The sequence below is a fragment of the Tyto alba genome, unplaced genomic scaffold (genome assembly GCF_018691265.1).
Source record: "Tyto alba isolate M040663 unplaced genomic scaffold, T.alba_DEE_v4.0 Super-Scaffold_13, whole genome shotgun sequence".
NCBI classification, from domain to species: domain Eukaryota; kingdom Metazoa; phylum Chordata; class Aves; order Strigiformes; family Tytonidae; genus Tyto; species Tyto alba.
Window position 1 is genome coordinate 12,515,825 of NW_024881275.1, and position 15,680 is coordinate 12,531,504.

Sequence of the window (15,680 nt, forward strand, 5' to 3'; positions counted from 1 at the left end):
AGGCGGATCATGGAGATGGAGAGGGACAGATTTCCAAACCACTAGACAGTCAGGAGAGGTTTTACCCACCACTACAGCCTCCCTCGCAAAACTCCTAGAGACTTTTTCTCCAAAGAGAAGAGCTGGACATGGAGGACTACGACTTATCAATGGCTGAACAGGTTAGTCAACTACACAGTTCATATTCTGGTTACAGAGCTTATCACTAGGTCAGAGAACAACACGTACATTCTTAAGCTAACAAATGAATTGACACAGTGACTCATATCAAATCTCTGCAACTGTCCTTCTGCCGTGTTTGTGCAGACAGTAGCTTCTAGAAAGCACAAGTCATGGTGTAAAGCCATGGAATTCAGGATGACAAAGCAAGAACTGGGGCTAAGTTCTGGGCTTTGCAGATTGTGTACAGTTGCATTTATGGACTACTAGGGCAACTTCACAACATAACGGGGTACTAGGATCCCAAGAAACCTGTGTACTATGCTGGAGGACCTCATGAGTGGGAACACAGTGTGGAAAAAGGACACAACTGGCACCATTCCTGCCTGCCTGAAGCTCACTCACCTGCAGCAACAAAGAGCAGAACAAACTGCAAAGAACATCACCAGGGAATGGTACCAGGTATCCAGGCTGTGATTTTGCATAAGGAAACTGGGAGCCTCAGACAAAAAACAAATACAGCCATTCACAAAAAGACAGGAACCTTCTGACTCCGAAGTGTACCATGATATTTGCCTCATGTTTTCCTGTTTTCTAAGTCCTGAAGCTTAGGCAACTCCTGAGCAGTGTGCTGAAGCACACCAATGCTTCACATGCTACTTTTCTGTATTAGCAAATTGGCAGATACTCAGATGTGCCAAACATTACAGACCTAAGCAAATGGTACATGCTGTGCTGTTTAACACGCAAAATCAACACAACACCTTTTGGGTGGCAAAAAGGAGACAAGAGGTACTTCAGTGGAAGGCTGAGCCTCCCCTGTACTATTTTAAGGTTGCAATCATTTGGCATCTTCAAAGGCAAAAAGGGTGAACACTGCACAGGATAGGCTGCTACAACAGGTTTTAAACCTCTACTGCTGCAAAAACCCACCGCCTTACATCTCGTGGTCCTGGATTTTCATCAGTTTTATGTTACAGGGCAGAGTGACCAAGTCTCTTATACCCACTTCCATAAATAAGCTTGATAGTCTCAACATATTAATGAATGCTGGGGGCTCTTATTGCCCCCTCCTCTTTTAGTGTTTTCCAAATGCTGCTGACCTCCCAGAAGCTGGACATGCATTACTGAAATAATCTGATAAGAAACAGAGGGGTAGAACGGAGGATGCAAAGTAAGCACTTACCAAGCACAATGACCACAGTCTTCAGGAGGCTCATCATGGTGTCCCGATTCCTGCGGGGTCCAGAACTGTGTCTGGACATTCTCATAGTCCTTTGGCGGACGTACCCAAAGATATGAGCATATAGGACCACCATGACCACAAAAGTGACCAGGTTGAAAATAGCCCAAAAGACCAGGTAGGAGTCACTATAGAGCGGTGCCATGTTGGAGCAGTGAGTGATATCACAAATACAGTTCCATCCGACACTTGGTATGGCGCCCATGACGATGGCCATAGTCCAGATAACAACAATTACGACCACCACTCGCCGGTTGCTCATCCGAGTATGGAGCTGCATTCGGAAAACTGTAATGTGCCGCTCAATAGCAATGGCCAACAAATTGGCTACAGAGGCTGTCAGGCTAGTGTCAATGAGACCCTGACGGAGCAGCCAGGTGCTTACAGTCAGTCTTCTAGTGTTGGGTCCTGTGTTGAACATTAAGTAAAAGTAGGCCAGCCCTGCAAAAAAGTCCGCAGCAGCTAAGTTGGCCATTAAGTAATAAATAGGAAAGTGGAATCGGCGGTTGACATAAATAGCCACCATAACCAAGAGGTTGGCCAGCATTATGAAGATGCAGACGGTAATCCCCAGTCCCATTACAAGCTTGCTGACAGTGTTCCATTCAGTGGCTAGATATTTTCCACTTCGGTTATAAAAGAAGGCAATGGTTTCATTGTAGTAGCACTGTGGTTCGCTCATGGCTGTGGACTGAAAGAAGGGGGGAGGGGTGGAAAGAGAGAGAAAAAAAAGAATGACATCAGAACTGAAAACATATGATTCCCTCCATGGACAAAATATGCACAGAGAGCGGGGAGGGGGACAAGAATGGAACACGCTTCAGAACAAATGTATTTTTTCAGACCAAATGACATTCCACAACTCATAAACAATTGCTCTGAGGAGTCCAGTAACAGTAACCAGATTAGAAACAACCAGAAGTGCTTCCATCTGCTCTGAGAGCTAGCATGATTTCTGACGTAGTTGTAAATTGCATAGCAAATGAGCTTCTGCCCAAGCAGACCTGCTGAAAAATTCACGTAAAGAGAAGGGCATGCAATTCATAATTAAGAGAAGTTAACTCTGTTACAGGACACCTTATTTACATTATCAGAGCATAAAACTGTTGTTTGGCTGTAGCGGTTTTAAAAGAAGAGCTCCTCAAAGAGGTGGAAAAGTAGATTACATTTCTCAGCAGGTTTTAATTTATTCAGGTCTTCATCTGGGGCATTCCTTCTTGTCCTGTCTTAAAAACAGGGAAGAGGACCCTAAATTAAGATCATCAATATGCTCTAAGACTGTGAATTGCCAGGGACAATATCTGTCCCCAAAGCACGAAGTGTATTTATAAACAATGAAAGAAGCACGACACCGTATTTCTATGATCATTCCTCTGTTTCCATCAGGCACATTTCTAAACATGTTTTGAAATACACTGTGCTTTTAGGTGTAACTCATCTGAACTGGCTTATTCCAATTTGGAATAGAAGGTGTGAAGCAAGGAATTAGAAAATCAGTATTTGAGTTAACTAGTGTTAAAAATGTCAAACCTTATTTCTTGCCTTAAGTACTGTTATGGCTATGTCAGAAAATACATGATTAATTTTTGTTGCAGAGTACTCAGCTGAGCACATCTAGGGGTGCAACAAACAAGCCCCATACTCCACCAGAATGTGCAAGTTTTGCATAAAACTGTTGACTAACAAGAAAATGCTTAATGAATTTCCTTCCCTACTTATAATCAATTACTCAAGGTGCAATTTTCAAAAGGCAAACCTTAGGAAAAGAAACCCTTCTGAATAACATCCTGGTTCCTTGTTTAGCATGGCTCAACAATGAGGGTGTAAAAATAATAATTAAAAACCTCAACCAAACAAATCAAGAAACTCATGTCAAAAAAGTCTCTCTTTAAAGAGACCCAGGAGACCTGGCTCTGACACCCTGCTTTAATGGCTGTGAAACTCTACTGACTAAACCTCAATTTTTACAAAAAATAGGTGCAGTTTTATCAAGAAACCAGGTAATATGCCCAAACAAAGAACAGATCAACAGTACTAAAAGATGAGAATTTCTTCCCATTAAAGCATGCAAACAAAACCCTATGTTTCGGACAGTTCCAGCCATTCTGCAAAATATGCTACAGCTAACCTAACCTTGATGTTGAAATCAAAAATGTACAGAATTAGGAAACAGTAGGAGCTGGACTTGAGTGAAAATAGTATCTGATAAATATTTCCTTATAATTATCCAAAGCTATTTCTGTTTCCTTTTATTTTCCTCTGTTTGTCAACACAATTAAGCTAATTCCAATAAAGTAATATACAAAACTTTTCACCTATATCCCAAATGCATTATATGACATTTAGATTTATGTTACAGAAAAAGGTCTTTTAAAAATGATTTTACCTCCAACTTAAACATTGATCAGAAACATTTGCAGACCCAGGATAATAAAAAGCCAGAGTAAATAGTATTTCTCAGCACAGCGACTATAAAACTTTTATTATTCCTCTAGGATACATCAACTCTTAGGTTAGAAACCTTTCAGCCTTCATTATTTAAGAATTTTAAAAAGTTCTCATCTAGGATCTCTCTGTTGTATAGAAAAAACAATTTATAAGGGATACTTAACAAAGAGAGACCTAGCTACAAGACATCTGGCTTTAATTCTTTGATTAAAGACCATGTGGTAATAACAGGTCAAGTATAAGAACCCTTGAGGGAGAGAGGAAGTCATACGAATGAATTAGTGGCCCTTATAAAAGCTTGCCAACATCTGCATTAATTATGTGAATGCCCTGTTTTTTTGCTCTCTGTAGGAATATCTGGATGTAGTCTTACAGTCTGAATTACAGAGGAGGTCAAGACTCCATCATCTAGTGGACTTTTGCAATCCTGAATAAATTCCCTTTTTTGTCTATGTATTTGTTGATCTAAATTTTTCTTTCAGATGGCTGCTGCCCATATGTAACGATTCCTGCTCCACTATTGCTCCTGTGGTGAGAACTGGCAGAACACGTAATTCAGAAATTTAAGATGTGGTAGATAACACTTTTTTTTTTTTTTCCCCCCACTTTGTTTTGCACTGCGTTTAGAATGTGAATTATCCCCTGATTTCGTAATATCAGCCAGGGCTGAATGTATGCAACATGCATAAGAGTATGTAAAATGCTACAGAGTCAGACTTGTTAAATTTAAAAGCATAACAGCACTTGAGTAATCTTGGAGGAATAACATGAGGCTCACTGGCTTCTCTCATTTTGAAGACACAGGAACAAAATGCTCTGTTTCCATACAGGATTTTGGAGCAGTTTTGTTTTAAAGGTGTGTTAATCTACAACTTGGGATCTCCTTTAAAAGCAATCTTTTCAGTCCCAAGGGGAAGAAGAGCAGAGGAAGAAACATTTTCCTGACAAAAGTTCAAACAAGGGACTTTCAGATGATCCGCTTTCTCAGACACCAGTGTGTATCTTATAGGAAGGTTTTGACTTCCCAGGTCACAAAAGTACAATCCCAAGGCATCACATTCGCCTGTGATGCTGCTATCTGACTGGAAAGGCTCAAGCAGGAGGAAAATACAACGTATCTCTGAGTACTGAAAGTGTTAACATACCATAATGGCATATGCTAGCAGGCAGACCCATCCCCTCCCCTGCCCCTGCAGGAAAAGGGGCAGGGAAGTTTATATTTTAATTTCCTGAAGTTTCACTCAGTGTGTTTCATTGCCTGGGTAAGCCAGATGTGCAGTGCCCTGAGATTTACCTCATCCATTTAGTATATCTCATCAGAAGTATAAAACAAACTGAGCTGCAAATTGCCAGTGTTAACTAAACCTCTAGGACACATCTAAGTACAAAAAGAAAACGTCTGAATTATAAACCAGCAAGACAGATAAAGCAAAAAGGAGTAATAGCAGGCTAAAAGCAAAGCCTCCTCTAACCATGTGAGATTGATTTAATACTCAAGACATAGTTGCCCCAAACCAGAGAATGAGAAAATCCTGAGTACATGGAGTTAAATCCCTTAGTATCATGAAACATAGTTATAACCATGAAACAGTACACACAGACCAGGAAATTTGGCACCAGGGCTTAATCGTTTGAACTCCCTCTGTTTCTACAGTCAATACCTAGTCATCCCATGGCCAAAACGTCCCCTTCGCACTGGCCTTTCCAGCCACTATCTACTATACTTATCCTACTGGCTCCTCTCCTCTGATGGTACAGGACCATGTCAGTGGGGAGATGGGGAAGATGACCCCACATAAGCAGCTTTTGAGTGTTGTGTGCTTGATTAATCTTGTTGCTGCCCCAGCTCTCCATCACGGCTTAAAGAATGGGGCGAGGGTTTAGATCCAAGGCATGGAGCAGCTGGCCTATGGGATGTCCTTGGGTGAACTGCCCATTACCACCTTCCCCTCTTGGGAAGAGACTGGAGTGGAGAAGGCACCGATTGTCTGGAGCAGGAAGGTGAGAGGCGATCTCTGGATCCTGCCAGCTGGGTGGTGGGTGCACGAAGAGATGCTGAGGGTGGAAAACAAACACCAACAAGTCTTCAAATGCTGCTGATTGATACTGTCTAAATGAAGCATTAGCTAGCACAAGGTGCCTGAGGGGCAAGTGATCAGTTTACAGACCCCACTGCAATCAGTGTTTGCAGAGTTCCTCTGTCCACCTAACAAAAGCAACAACACAAAAAGGTAAAAAAAGACACCCACCCCCACCCCTCCAGCATGCATGGGGGCATTTATTTCTCAGAGAGAAACAGAGCTGAACATTCTTAGAATACTAAGGTCTGACTTTTACAGCACTTTTAAAAATTGGAAGCCACAAAAATGATTCCATATCCAAGAAAACCCTTAAAAATATTTTAACCCTAAGCTCTCCAAACACAGTCTGCTCCTCTGTTTTTTTCCCTTTACTGAATTAACCTCAACATGCTGCTGTTTTCTTACCCACCATGCAGACAGGAGATGAAAAGCAATTTATTTGGCAAGGAAGTCTGAGGATGATGACAATTTTGCATACAATGAAATGTCAAGTACAAGCCAGAGACCTCAATTTTGCCGAAGTCATGCAACATGCATGCAGTCTCCTTAAAGTCTATGAGACTGAGGAGACTCAATCTATACAGAATGAGATTTTAATTCCGAGATAGCTACCCTTGGATCCCCAAAATAATATTTACCATTCTCAGTGCTGCCCAGAAATCCAGAAAACATTTCAGAGGAAATGCAGAATTGTAAATGGTAGACTAGAATTCCAGAACAGCACTATGTTTCTTACAGCTTTACATTTAGAGCATTGATGAATAGAAAAGCAGTAGTACTGATTTCAGTTTAGGTAAATACTCTGAAGTTTACCAACATACCAGGAAGGCTAGAGCTGAAAAAATCTGGGGAACCACCAAGTTCAAAATCCCCAAATAAGGGTATCAATTAAGAATATCTTTAAAATACGCATTAGCAAGTATAGGAATAATTGAATCAATATGTAAATAGTTTCTCAAGCCACAACTGCAAAACCATGGGTTTTATGAAAGTAAAGTTGTAACAGATGAGAAGAAAGTCCCATTTGCAGCAAAAATTTCTCCACTACCTAATGAAAAGCACAAACTATTGTTCAAACTGAAGAATGCAAAATAAACAAGAGGTTTAAAAATAAAGGGGAAGAGATAGTATTTCCTTTAAAGATAAAAGTAGAAGTTGAGGAGGTGATTACCCAAAATTAAAATCAAAAAACCACTGACTCAAGACAAGGGTCCTGATTCATTACAGCCTTATGCCTATCATGCCTTATGTACAAATATAATTTCATCTGCACAATGAAAGCATGAAACCCTACCACCAAGATACAACAGCTCCTTACATACCCTTTTTCAGAACTGCACATCCCAAAGTAATTGTTCAATGGACTTAAAGAAAATCTTTTACGATAAGATGTAGTATTTCAGTCACAGCAGGCTACTTCTTAATTTCACTAAACTCATTTTGCCCTTCACACAGCTGAAAAGACAGAAGGAAATTAATCTCTTTGCGAGGGGATCCCTTTAACTCTGCTATAACATGATGAAGCATAAAGTTACTTATGGATCATGAGGCAATAGTTAGCATATCCAGTTAATTTTTAGGATGCTTTTGTCATAGGATGTATGTATTACTATGGACTCTCAGATCTAGCAAATGTCCCAACTATTCAAACCTGAACTGAGAAGTTCTCTGTATCCTACAGTTTATACCTGAAAAGGGCAACCCAACATACCTAGACAGTGTACCAAAGAGACCCAGCCACTAGCAACACTGGAAAAAGAAGCAATTTTACTGCTAGAAGGTATAATTCACAAGTGACACAGATCCTGTTGGAAACTATGATTACAACCTCCACAGATTGACTACAAAAGCAGGGAGGGTGTTGACCTTCCTTAGTGCTTATTCACTGTCGACTGCTACAAAAGCAATTTCAAAAATAGCTTCCGTGGGCTAAAAAAGGAAAGGGTGAGAGCAGGAAGTCCAGCTAACTCTAAAAATGCTTTTCTTCTGGAAGATGTGAGGGTCACTAACTATCAGGTCTGAAATACCTTAACTCGGCCCTATATCTTTTCAGAATAGGTGAATCAGGAGCCATGCAATTCACTATTTAAACACAAGAGCATTAGTGAAGAGCAGTGATGGTCAGGAGCACACTGAGCTGGCCCAACAGGGCCCCAGATTGCCAGTTCTGTGGTTTCAACTTCTTGAACTTTCTCCCTCTGCAGAAAGGAAACATGTACGCACACATGAAGTCTCTTTCACTGCAGAATTCTGGAAGCAAAAGGAGCTTTAGGAAATTAAAAAGCTAGAAAAATTGGAAAAAAAAATATCCATGGAAAGACAGAGAGTGAACTCATCTTTCCAGCAACCTACCAAATAAATCAGACACTGCTGTATTGTTGCTCCTTTTCCACAGGTCTAGCATTTTCAGATGAGCTGTATACCTCACCAGCACTACCTATATGTTCTGATGACAGTTTTCTAGTTGAGAAGGAAATGAAGACTGTTTGAATCAGGGCATAGTTCTACCTCATGAACTCTACCTCATCACATCCCCCCCCTTACATTGCTAGGATGGCTGAAACACTTTGATTACTAAAGATGTGCTTCCAGACCATACAGCACTTCCAAGGTCCTCTCAAAGGGAGCACCACTGCAATGTGGAGGTATTGCAAAAATAAGCTAATTGGCTTTGTCACTAGGGGAGATGTGATCGGGCATGTTAAGCCCAGATTGGGTAGTTGAGCCCACATGTCCCATACAGAGTATAGAAACAGTTTCTGTAAGGGTCTTGAAGCTCCATTTTCTTCTGGGGAAGCTTTCATGACAAGCTGAGCTTCACAAACATTAGTCAAACATGGGTATAGACTCAATGCCTCGTGGCATTGAGACACACATGAAGGCAATTATATTCCGTTATCTAATATAGTGACTGAAATATGCCACCTCTTATGCCTTCAAAAGAAGTCTGTGTCTTGATGCATACTAGGCTTCTCCACTGTCTTGCCCAGCTCATTCCATGGTTGCCAACCTGCCTTATCCTCAACCTGAACATCGTGGCCACACATCTGACCTGCTTTGAGTCCCTGAAGGCTGCTGTGTGGGGCGAGCGCAGCCCAAGACAGACCTTCCCCAAAGACCTCAGCCCCAGGAAGAGCTTTCTGGAGAGAGGCGCAGCACAGAGTCTGTGTCAAGCCATCATAGTAGAAGAAAAAGAAAGAAAAAAAAAAATCTGCACCTCTAACATCCCAAGTGAGTTTCCATGCATAATGAATTACAACATGCAACCTTTCGGCCCAGTTTGGTGTTCAGTGAGCCAAGCTGGGAACTGATTTTTGGCTCCAGCAGCTTAAAGAGTGGCCTTTTATGCTGAAAAAATGCTGTAGGCTATTTGAGTTACTTCCATCTCCAGGGCACACCTTCCATCATTCCTCACCAAGCAAACCAGCAAAGCAAGCACTTGGGAGAGTTTAGCCTACAAGCAAAATGCTTATTCAAAATTATGTTAATGAGCATAGCAAATTTCATTATGGGCTGGAAATTGAGATTTCCAAATGGAAATAAGAATACTATCCTATGCTTACCATAGCAAATACATTTTTTTCTTGAAATATACATCAGACAGTTTCGTTTTCTTTTGCTTTGATGGACTGTTTTGTGAAATATATAAACAGAACACAGAAAAATCTTTCTCTCTCAGGGCTCTGGTAACAATGGGTTCTCTATCAGTAACTTGTTCACACAGTACTGAGCAGCTGCCCATAAGGCAGCACTGGTTTACTTTGAACAAAATGGAGATGTAGTTTGAACACCTGGTAATCTCATCTAGTATGAGAATATTAAAAAAAAAAAAAAAAAAGGCATACTGGAATTTAAGTTTCCCCTACAATGCCTCTAACTGGATGGATATATCCCTAAGACAAACTGTTTCTTCCAGTCTCACCATTTCCTTTTGTTCTCTCATTTACCTTATTTATCACCACCAGAGGTCTGTTTTGGTAAAGAGGTTAAGTTGTTTACTCACCTAGAAGGGGAGAAAAAAATTCGCACATTTGTTGGCTGCAGAAATTTGGGCACCAAATCCAAAATGCAAATTGTTGGACTTTGCTGGGGAAAGAAGTGACAACAGCTGTGCCACCCCACAAGAGTCAGTACTCAAGCATCATTATAAAGAGGAAAAAGCTACTGAGGATGACCATTCTGTGAAAAGGATAGTTTAAATCTCTTCCACTCTAGTTGAGAAAAAAGGAGGATAACCAGAGAAGTATTCAATAGCACAGAGTGGGAAAAGTGTTTTTTGGCTCTGGTAACCACACAGCCATGAAAGGCCACTATAATGGAAAATGCTCTGGATTTCTCTTTGGAACAGCTGCAAGGCAGTTATTTAAATGTACTCATTTACTTCTAGTATTTGGCTGGTAGGAGCCACTGCTGGCAAAAGCAAAGAGAGAATGATGAATTTTTGTTGTTTTCTTGTGTTAAGCATTTCTGAGGCACTGTTGGAAGTCCCTGGTTCATTAAGCAACTGGAGCTCAAATTATTTCTTCTTCAAAGATTTTACTGCAGAATTCATCTCATGCCATTCACAAAGACAGAAGATACTAATCACTCCACAGAGTACACTAATCAGTTTAGATCACCACTTGTTATGTTTCCTTTTTGCGAACAGCAAAGCCCTCTGGGATGCTAAATGCTTCTTACAGAATTACTTAACTTTACGCTTACTGCATTATCAGACTAATCAGGTTTTCATGATACAATTTTGCTTATACATAGCTGAGGTATGAAGTCGTCATATGTGCCACAAAATAATCCCATCTTAAAAATAAAAAACTTCTGTTACATTTTGTTTCTAAGAGCTGAATGCCTTATCTAATCTGAAATCACTAGATTGCGCCTTATAATACAACCCTGTTGCCAAAAACTCCAAGCATATTCTGGAATTTTTTTGTTTCATTGACTTCTTTGTCATATTGTGAACAGTGCCCCAGAACTATTTGCTATTACAGATTTCAGCTCTGGATAGGCTAAACTACCTTGAAACTTCACTTATCTTTCATATTTAAACATGATCAAGATGCCTTAAATCTGTTCTCTTAATCACCACTTCTTATGTCTAGTAACAGTGTGCTGGGGGGGGGAAGAAGATGGGAGCAGAGAGCTTCAGACAGGTTAGTGCATAGAAAGGGTATGAAGAGACACGAGTGTAGAAAACATGTTGCTTCAGCAGGAGGTTGTAGAGAGCACCAAAAGCAGTTCCCATGTTGACACACTAGCAATAGGAATATTTTTAAAAAGCAACAATTTCACACTTGGTATCAAGAAGTGACTTTCAAAAACTCTTTCAAAATGTGAATCATTTGTTTCCTGTCTCAGAAGACAAATCTTGAGAAAGATACCATTTGTAATTAAATTAGCAGGAACTTCCCTCACTGTGGTGCCACCACAAGCATCTGTAAGATTCAAGCCCAAGCTAAAGCCTGTCAGGGTACGCTTCAGATCGCAAAAGATCCTGATGAGGTCTCTGGATTCTACCTCATAGTAAATAAGAATCTATTCTTGTTTGCCCTGTGCAGTTAAAGGATTCATCATAGGAAGAAGGAGTATTTATTACTGAGATGCATACACACAGGTACACATACATACATGGGTATACAAAATAGATAATATTTACTTCTAAGGCTGAGTTGACCAAATGTGAAGGAAACCAACTATCCTGGCAAAGCTAAAGGAAAGTTTAAAGATTAAAAAAAAAGAAGATTAAAGATAAAGAAAGCTTAAAGTGGCAAAACACTTCTTTTTGTAATTGAGATGCCATGTAGCTCACGCAGAAGGCATGCAAGGCTACTTCCAAGTTTAAAAAAAAAAAATCCTTCCTTAAAACTTGAGTCTCTAAATGTGTTCTGCAGCACACTGTGGCATCTGCTCAGTTTTAAAAGTCAAAATGATGTCCTCCAGGAAGAAAAATTTGAATGAAATAGTTTTCTAAACTATATCCAAAATTCATTTGTATGTCAACACAAACATAAAAGGCAAACCCATGCAGTCCCAGTCTGAAAAAGTGCTTTACTTCAATACTTCCATCTAATGATTTGTCTCTTTAGCTACGTGTCTCACTATGTCCTTGCCTGTTATAAAAAGATCTTCCTTACCCTCAGAAACATACATGTGGCTCCCAGCTGATTGTTTGGAGCTGTTACTCCTTTACATGGGATTGAAGACTTGTATCAACCATGAGATCCACAATGGTTTACTGAAATGCGTGGGAATTCATTCATGCATATAAGTCTGCCCATATGGATATCAAATTTGAGTCCATTTTGACAACATGAATGATATTTTTCTACCATAATCACCCACACATATACCAGTCTTTCCTCTGCTCCCTGTTGCCATTTCTTTTCAGCTCCCAAGTCAAGTATCATTGAAGCACAGACCCTAAAACCCAAGAGTGAAGATATCTGGATTACCTACCAGTCAATGACCAGAATCATCCATTTTTCTCTAGTCTTTTGTCTAGTGATGCAAGTCCAGGGCAGGATTTATTCAGAAAAAACTCCTTGCAGACACAAGACGTGCATTTATTCAACCTTAAGTACAACAGAATGGTGACTATGATGACCATCAAGTCCTTTACAAGTGATAGCTTTTCTTCCACTCATTCTTGCACCACAGTTGGACTTATTTTCCCTTCAAGAAGGCATTTATCCTAAACACCAATCCTAAGATAACCAAATTTGTCATACATAAAGAAGCCTTTGAAGTGAGAACCCATGGAGACAGGGGTACAAGTGCCTTTCAGAGCATGCGAGGAGATGGTCTAGAGGAGCCTTTCTCCAGAAAGGGAAGAGAGTCCGGCAGTAGCCAAGCAGATTGGGATTCAAACATACAGCATCTACCTCCTACCAGGTGTTATGTTCTGCTGTAAAGACACAAAAACCTTCTCTGACCCTAACAGGGCCAGAGACTTGAAAAGCAACAGAACTACTTTTAAGCTATACTAGTTCTCCATTTGAAAAACAGGAGGAAGAGGAGCACAAAGAAGTTTCTTCAAAGCAGATTTTGGATTCAGCTAATTTCACATCAACACCCATTAGGGGACATATTTTTTATAACTTCACAGGGTCCAGGGATCTCTGAACTACTGCCCTTCTCAGTGTATACTGCTAAGAGATGTAATCTCCTGACCCAGAGAAACTCCAGTAAACAAACAAATGAAAAAAAGCAAATGAAACAAACAGATCTCCAATTTATGTCCTCTGCCTAATCAACTGTGGTGCCCTCTTCAGTAAAATATATGTCCTTAAAAGTTTTAAGTTGTAATAGACACTTGGGTCTCTATGAAGTCAAAGTGACATTGAAAATGCTTTTCTGAGATGAAATCTTGTCTTATTAACACCTCCTACTGTGTTTTCTTGTGAACATCCTGAACAGAAGTACTTGATGTTTAGTACACAGAGCTGAACAAATCATTTAGGTATTTATAAACAGCAAGTCTGAAATGCACTTTGATTCATGAAAGCAAGATTAGTGTGTTAGTAATTTTAAGTGTATTATTAATTTTATTGCTGCTTTTGGTTTAAAACCTTAGGTTTTCCGATAAGACACTGAACCCGAAATTTCAGTGGTATTATTCCAATTGAATCATGTTCTTCTACTTTGTATTCATTAGGCACAGTAAAAATTGAACCATAGTGCAGGGACCATCTACACAGAGTCAATAAAGATCATATTTTGCCATATATTCTCTTCTACAAATAGTACTATAACACAGCAATGTAATGTCTCAAAGTATAACAACATTCTTAGCAAGTGATGAGTGTCTTTAATACAATATTTCAGTACAAATTCCCTCCATGATTCCAAAGTGAGACAGGAGAAAAAGCTAGGATTCAGTGAGGAAATAACAAAGAGGTTCAGTCAGTTCAGCTGCCAGTTTGATCGTGGTCTACTCACCTCAATCACCTCAGGTTGGGACATCATGGAGGACGGCACCAAGTCGGTGGGGATATCCATGGTAGCTCAAAATATCCCTGCTGTCCTTGAGCCCTTCCTCTGCACCCACAAACCCGTGGTATGAACACAGAAGCACTTCCCTCAGACCCTAGTCATGCTGGCATTTGCTCCTAGTAGGAAGGGAAAAAAAAAAAAGTTGAGAATAACAACAGAACTGGATATACAGTCAACTCCCAAGCCCCTCGGCTGCTACAAAACCAGCCTGTGAGTTTGCACAACCCAACGTGCTTACATGACCATTCACAACAGATTTGCAGGAAAAGTTTCAAAGGGCACACTGGAATTTGGTCCAGAACAGCAAAACAATTCACTTGACCACACAAACTAGAATTCACAGAAACTGAATACAGCAAGAAGGCTAATGCACAGACCATGTACACATTTGCAAGGAAAGATGGTCACCTATAGATCACTGGAACTGTGTTAACATTTTAATGTTTTTTTTATTTGTTTGTTTTGTTTATGGTTTTTTTTTTTTGGGGGGGGAGGTGTGTGCTGTTTTTTTTTTTTTTTTCCCACACCAAAAAAAAACAAAAAACAAAAAACAAAAAACAAACAAAAAAAAAAAACAAAAAACAAAACCCCACAAAACAACAAACCCTCACAGAAGAGTACTCATAGAATTACTTGCTAGAATTTAGGATGCATTTATTTCCTCAATAAATATAGTTTCACAGTTCGGTGATCATATGAACTTTTCTTCTGTGTTAAGAAAAGTAACTTAAACATTATGACATCCTTATTTTGATTTATTTTAACCATACCATTTTTTGGTTTTGCCAGATAGGCACAGATTTGATGCAGGTTAATATACTGAATTGCCACGTAAAGTTTGATCTGATGATCCAACAGAATGAAGTTATGTCTATAACTATCATGTTTATCAAGGTTAGATTAGCTTCCGCATGTGTTTTTATTATTTTGTGCAAAGGAAGCCAAACAAAGGGGGAAAAAAACCCCTGTAATTGGCCAATAAATTAATCCCATTTAAAAATTTCAGACTAAGGTTACTGCAGTTTTTTTCCCCCCAATCAGGCCAGACATATACAACACAACCCATAAATTAGCCACCACAGAAAGGATTTTTGGAGAACCAGCTATTGCTCTCTGCATCTATTGCTTCTATTCTGTAAGTCACGGTGGAAAACCACTCAAGCAAAGTGTATTCAGCATCCAACAAATATGCCAAAAATTACACCAAACCTAAGTGATATTTTTCAAATTGAGACCATGGGGTAATCATACAGACAATGCTAGTAACACTCCTGACCACTGGTTCATTTTTTCAAAGGCAACACTTATTTACGAAGCCAAGAAAGAACAGGTAAGTGCTGTAGAAAAGTTGGAAGTTTCAGTCCACATGCTTTTCTGAGTCAGTTATGTCTTTTTTTTTTTTTTTTTTTTTGTCTTGTTCATTTAAACTCAGCCTTTGCACGCCACTGTGGAAATTATGCCTCCTTCTTAAAAAGCAGCATCTTGAAATGCCTGCTTCACATTTCAACACATCCCCACATGCCTTACGTCACATGTAGCTGTCTCATCTTCCAAGCTCTGGGATCACTTTTTCCATCTTTATATAGCTTTCCAATGACCCCTATTCTTTCCTACTCATTTCTTGCTAGTAACCTTTCATTCTTTCCACTCCTTGCTCCAAATTTCTACTTCTATTCTCATGGAGAGGACAGAAAATGGAGATTTAGCATTCCTCCAAGAAAGCCTTCACTGGAAGTCAAAGAACCAAGCTACACATCCTT

General features: G+C 39.7%; 1 protein-coding gene across 5 annotated transcripts in view; it reads right to left on the reverse strand.

Annotated features, from left to right (window-relative positions):
* Nucleotides 1-15,680, reverse strand: part of LPAR1 (lysophosphatidic acid receptor 1) — a 75,779-nt gene that overhangs the window by 37,692 nt on the left and 22,407 nt on the right. For all 5 annotated transcript variants that reach the window (XM_042787806.1, XM_042787805.1, XM_033001529.2 and 2 more), the window contains 2 exons: nucleotides 13,867-14,036; nucleotides 1,346-2,093 (listed from right to left, as the gene is read on the reverse strand). In XM_042787806.1, the coding sequence (XP_042643740.1) occupies nucleotides 1,346-2,093; nucleotides 13,867-13,926 (808 nt within the window). In that variant the 5' untranslated portion in view covers nucleotides 13,927-14,036. The remainder of the gene's footprint in view (nucleotides 1-1,345; nucleotides 2,094-13,866; nucleotides 14,037-15,680) is intronic.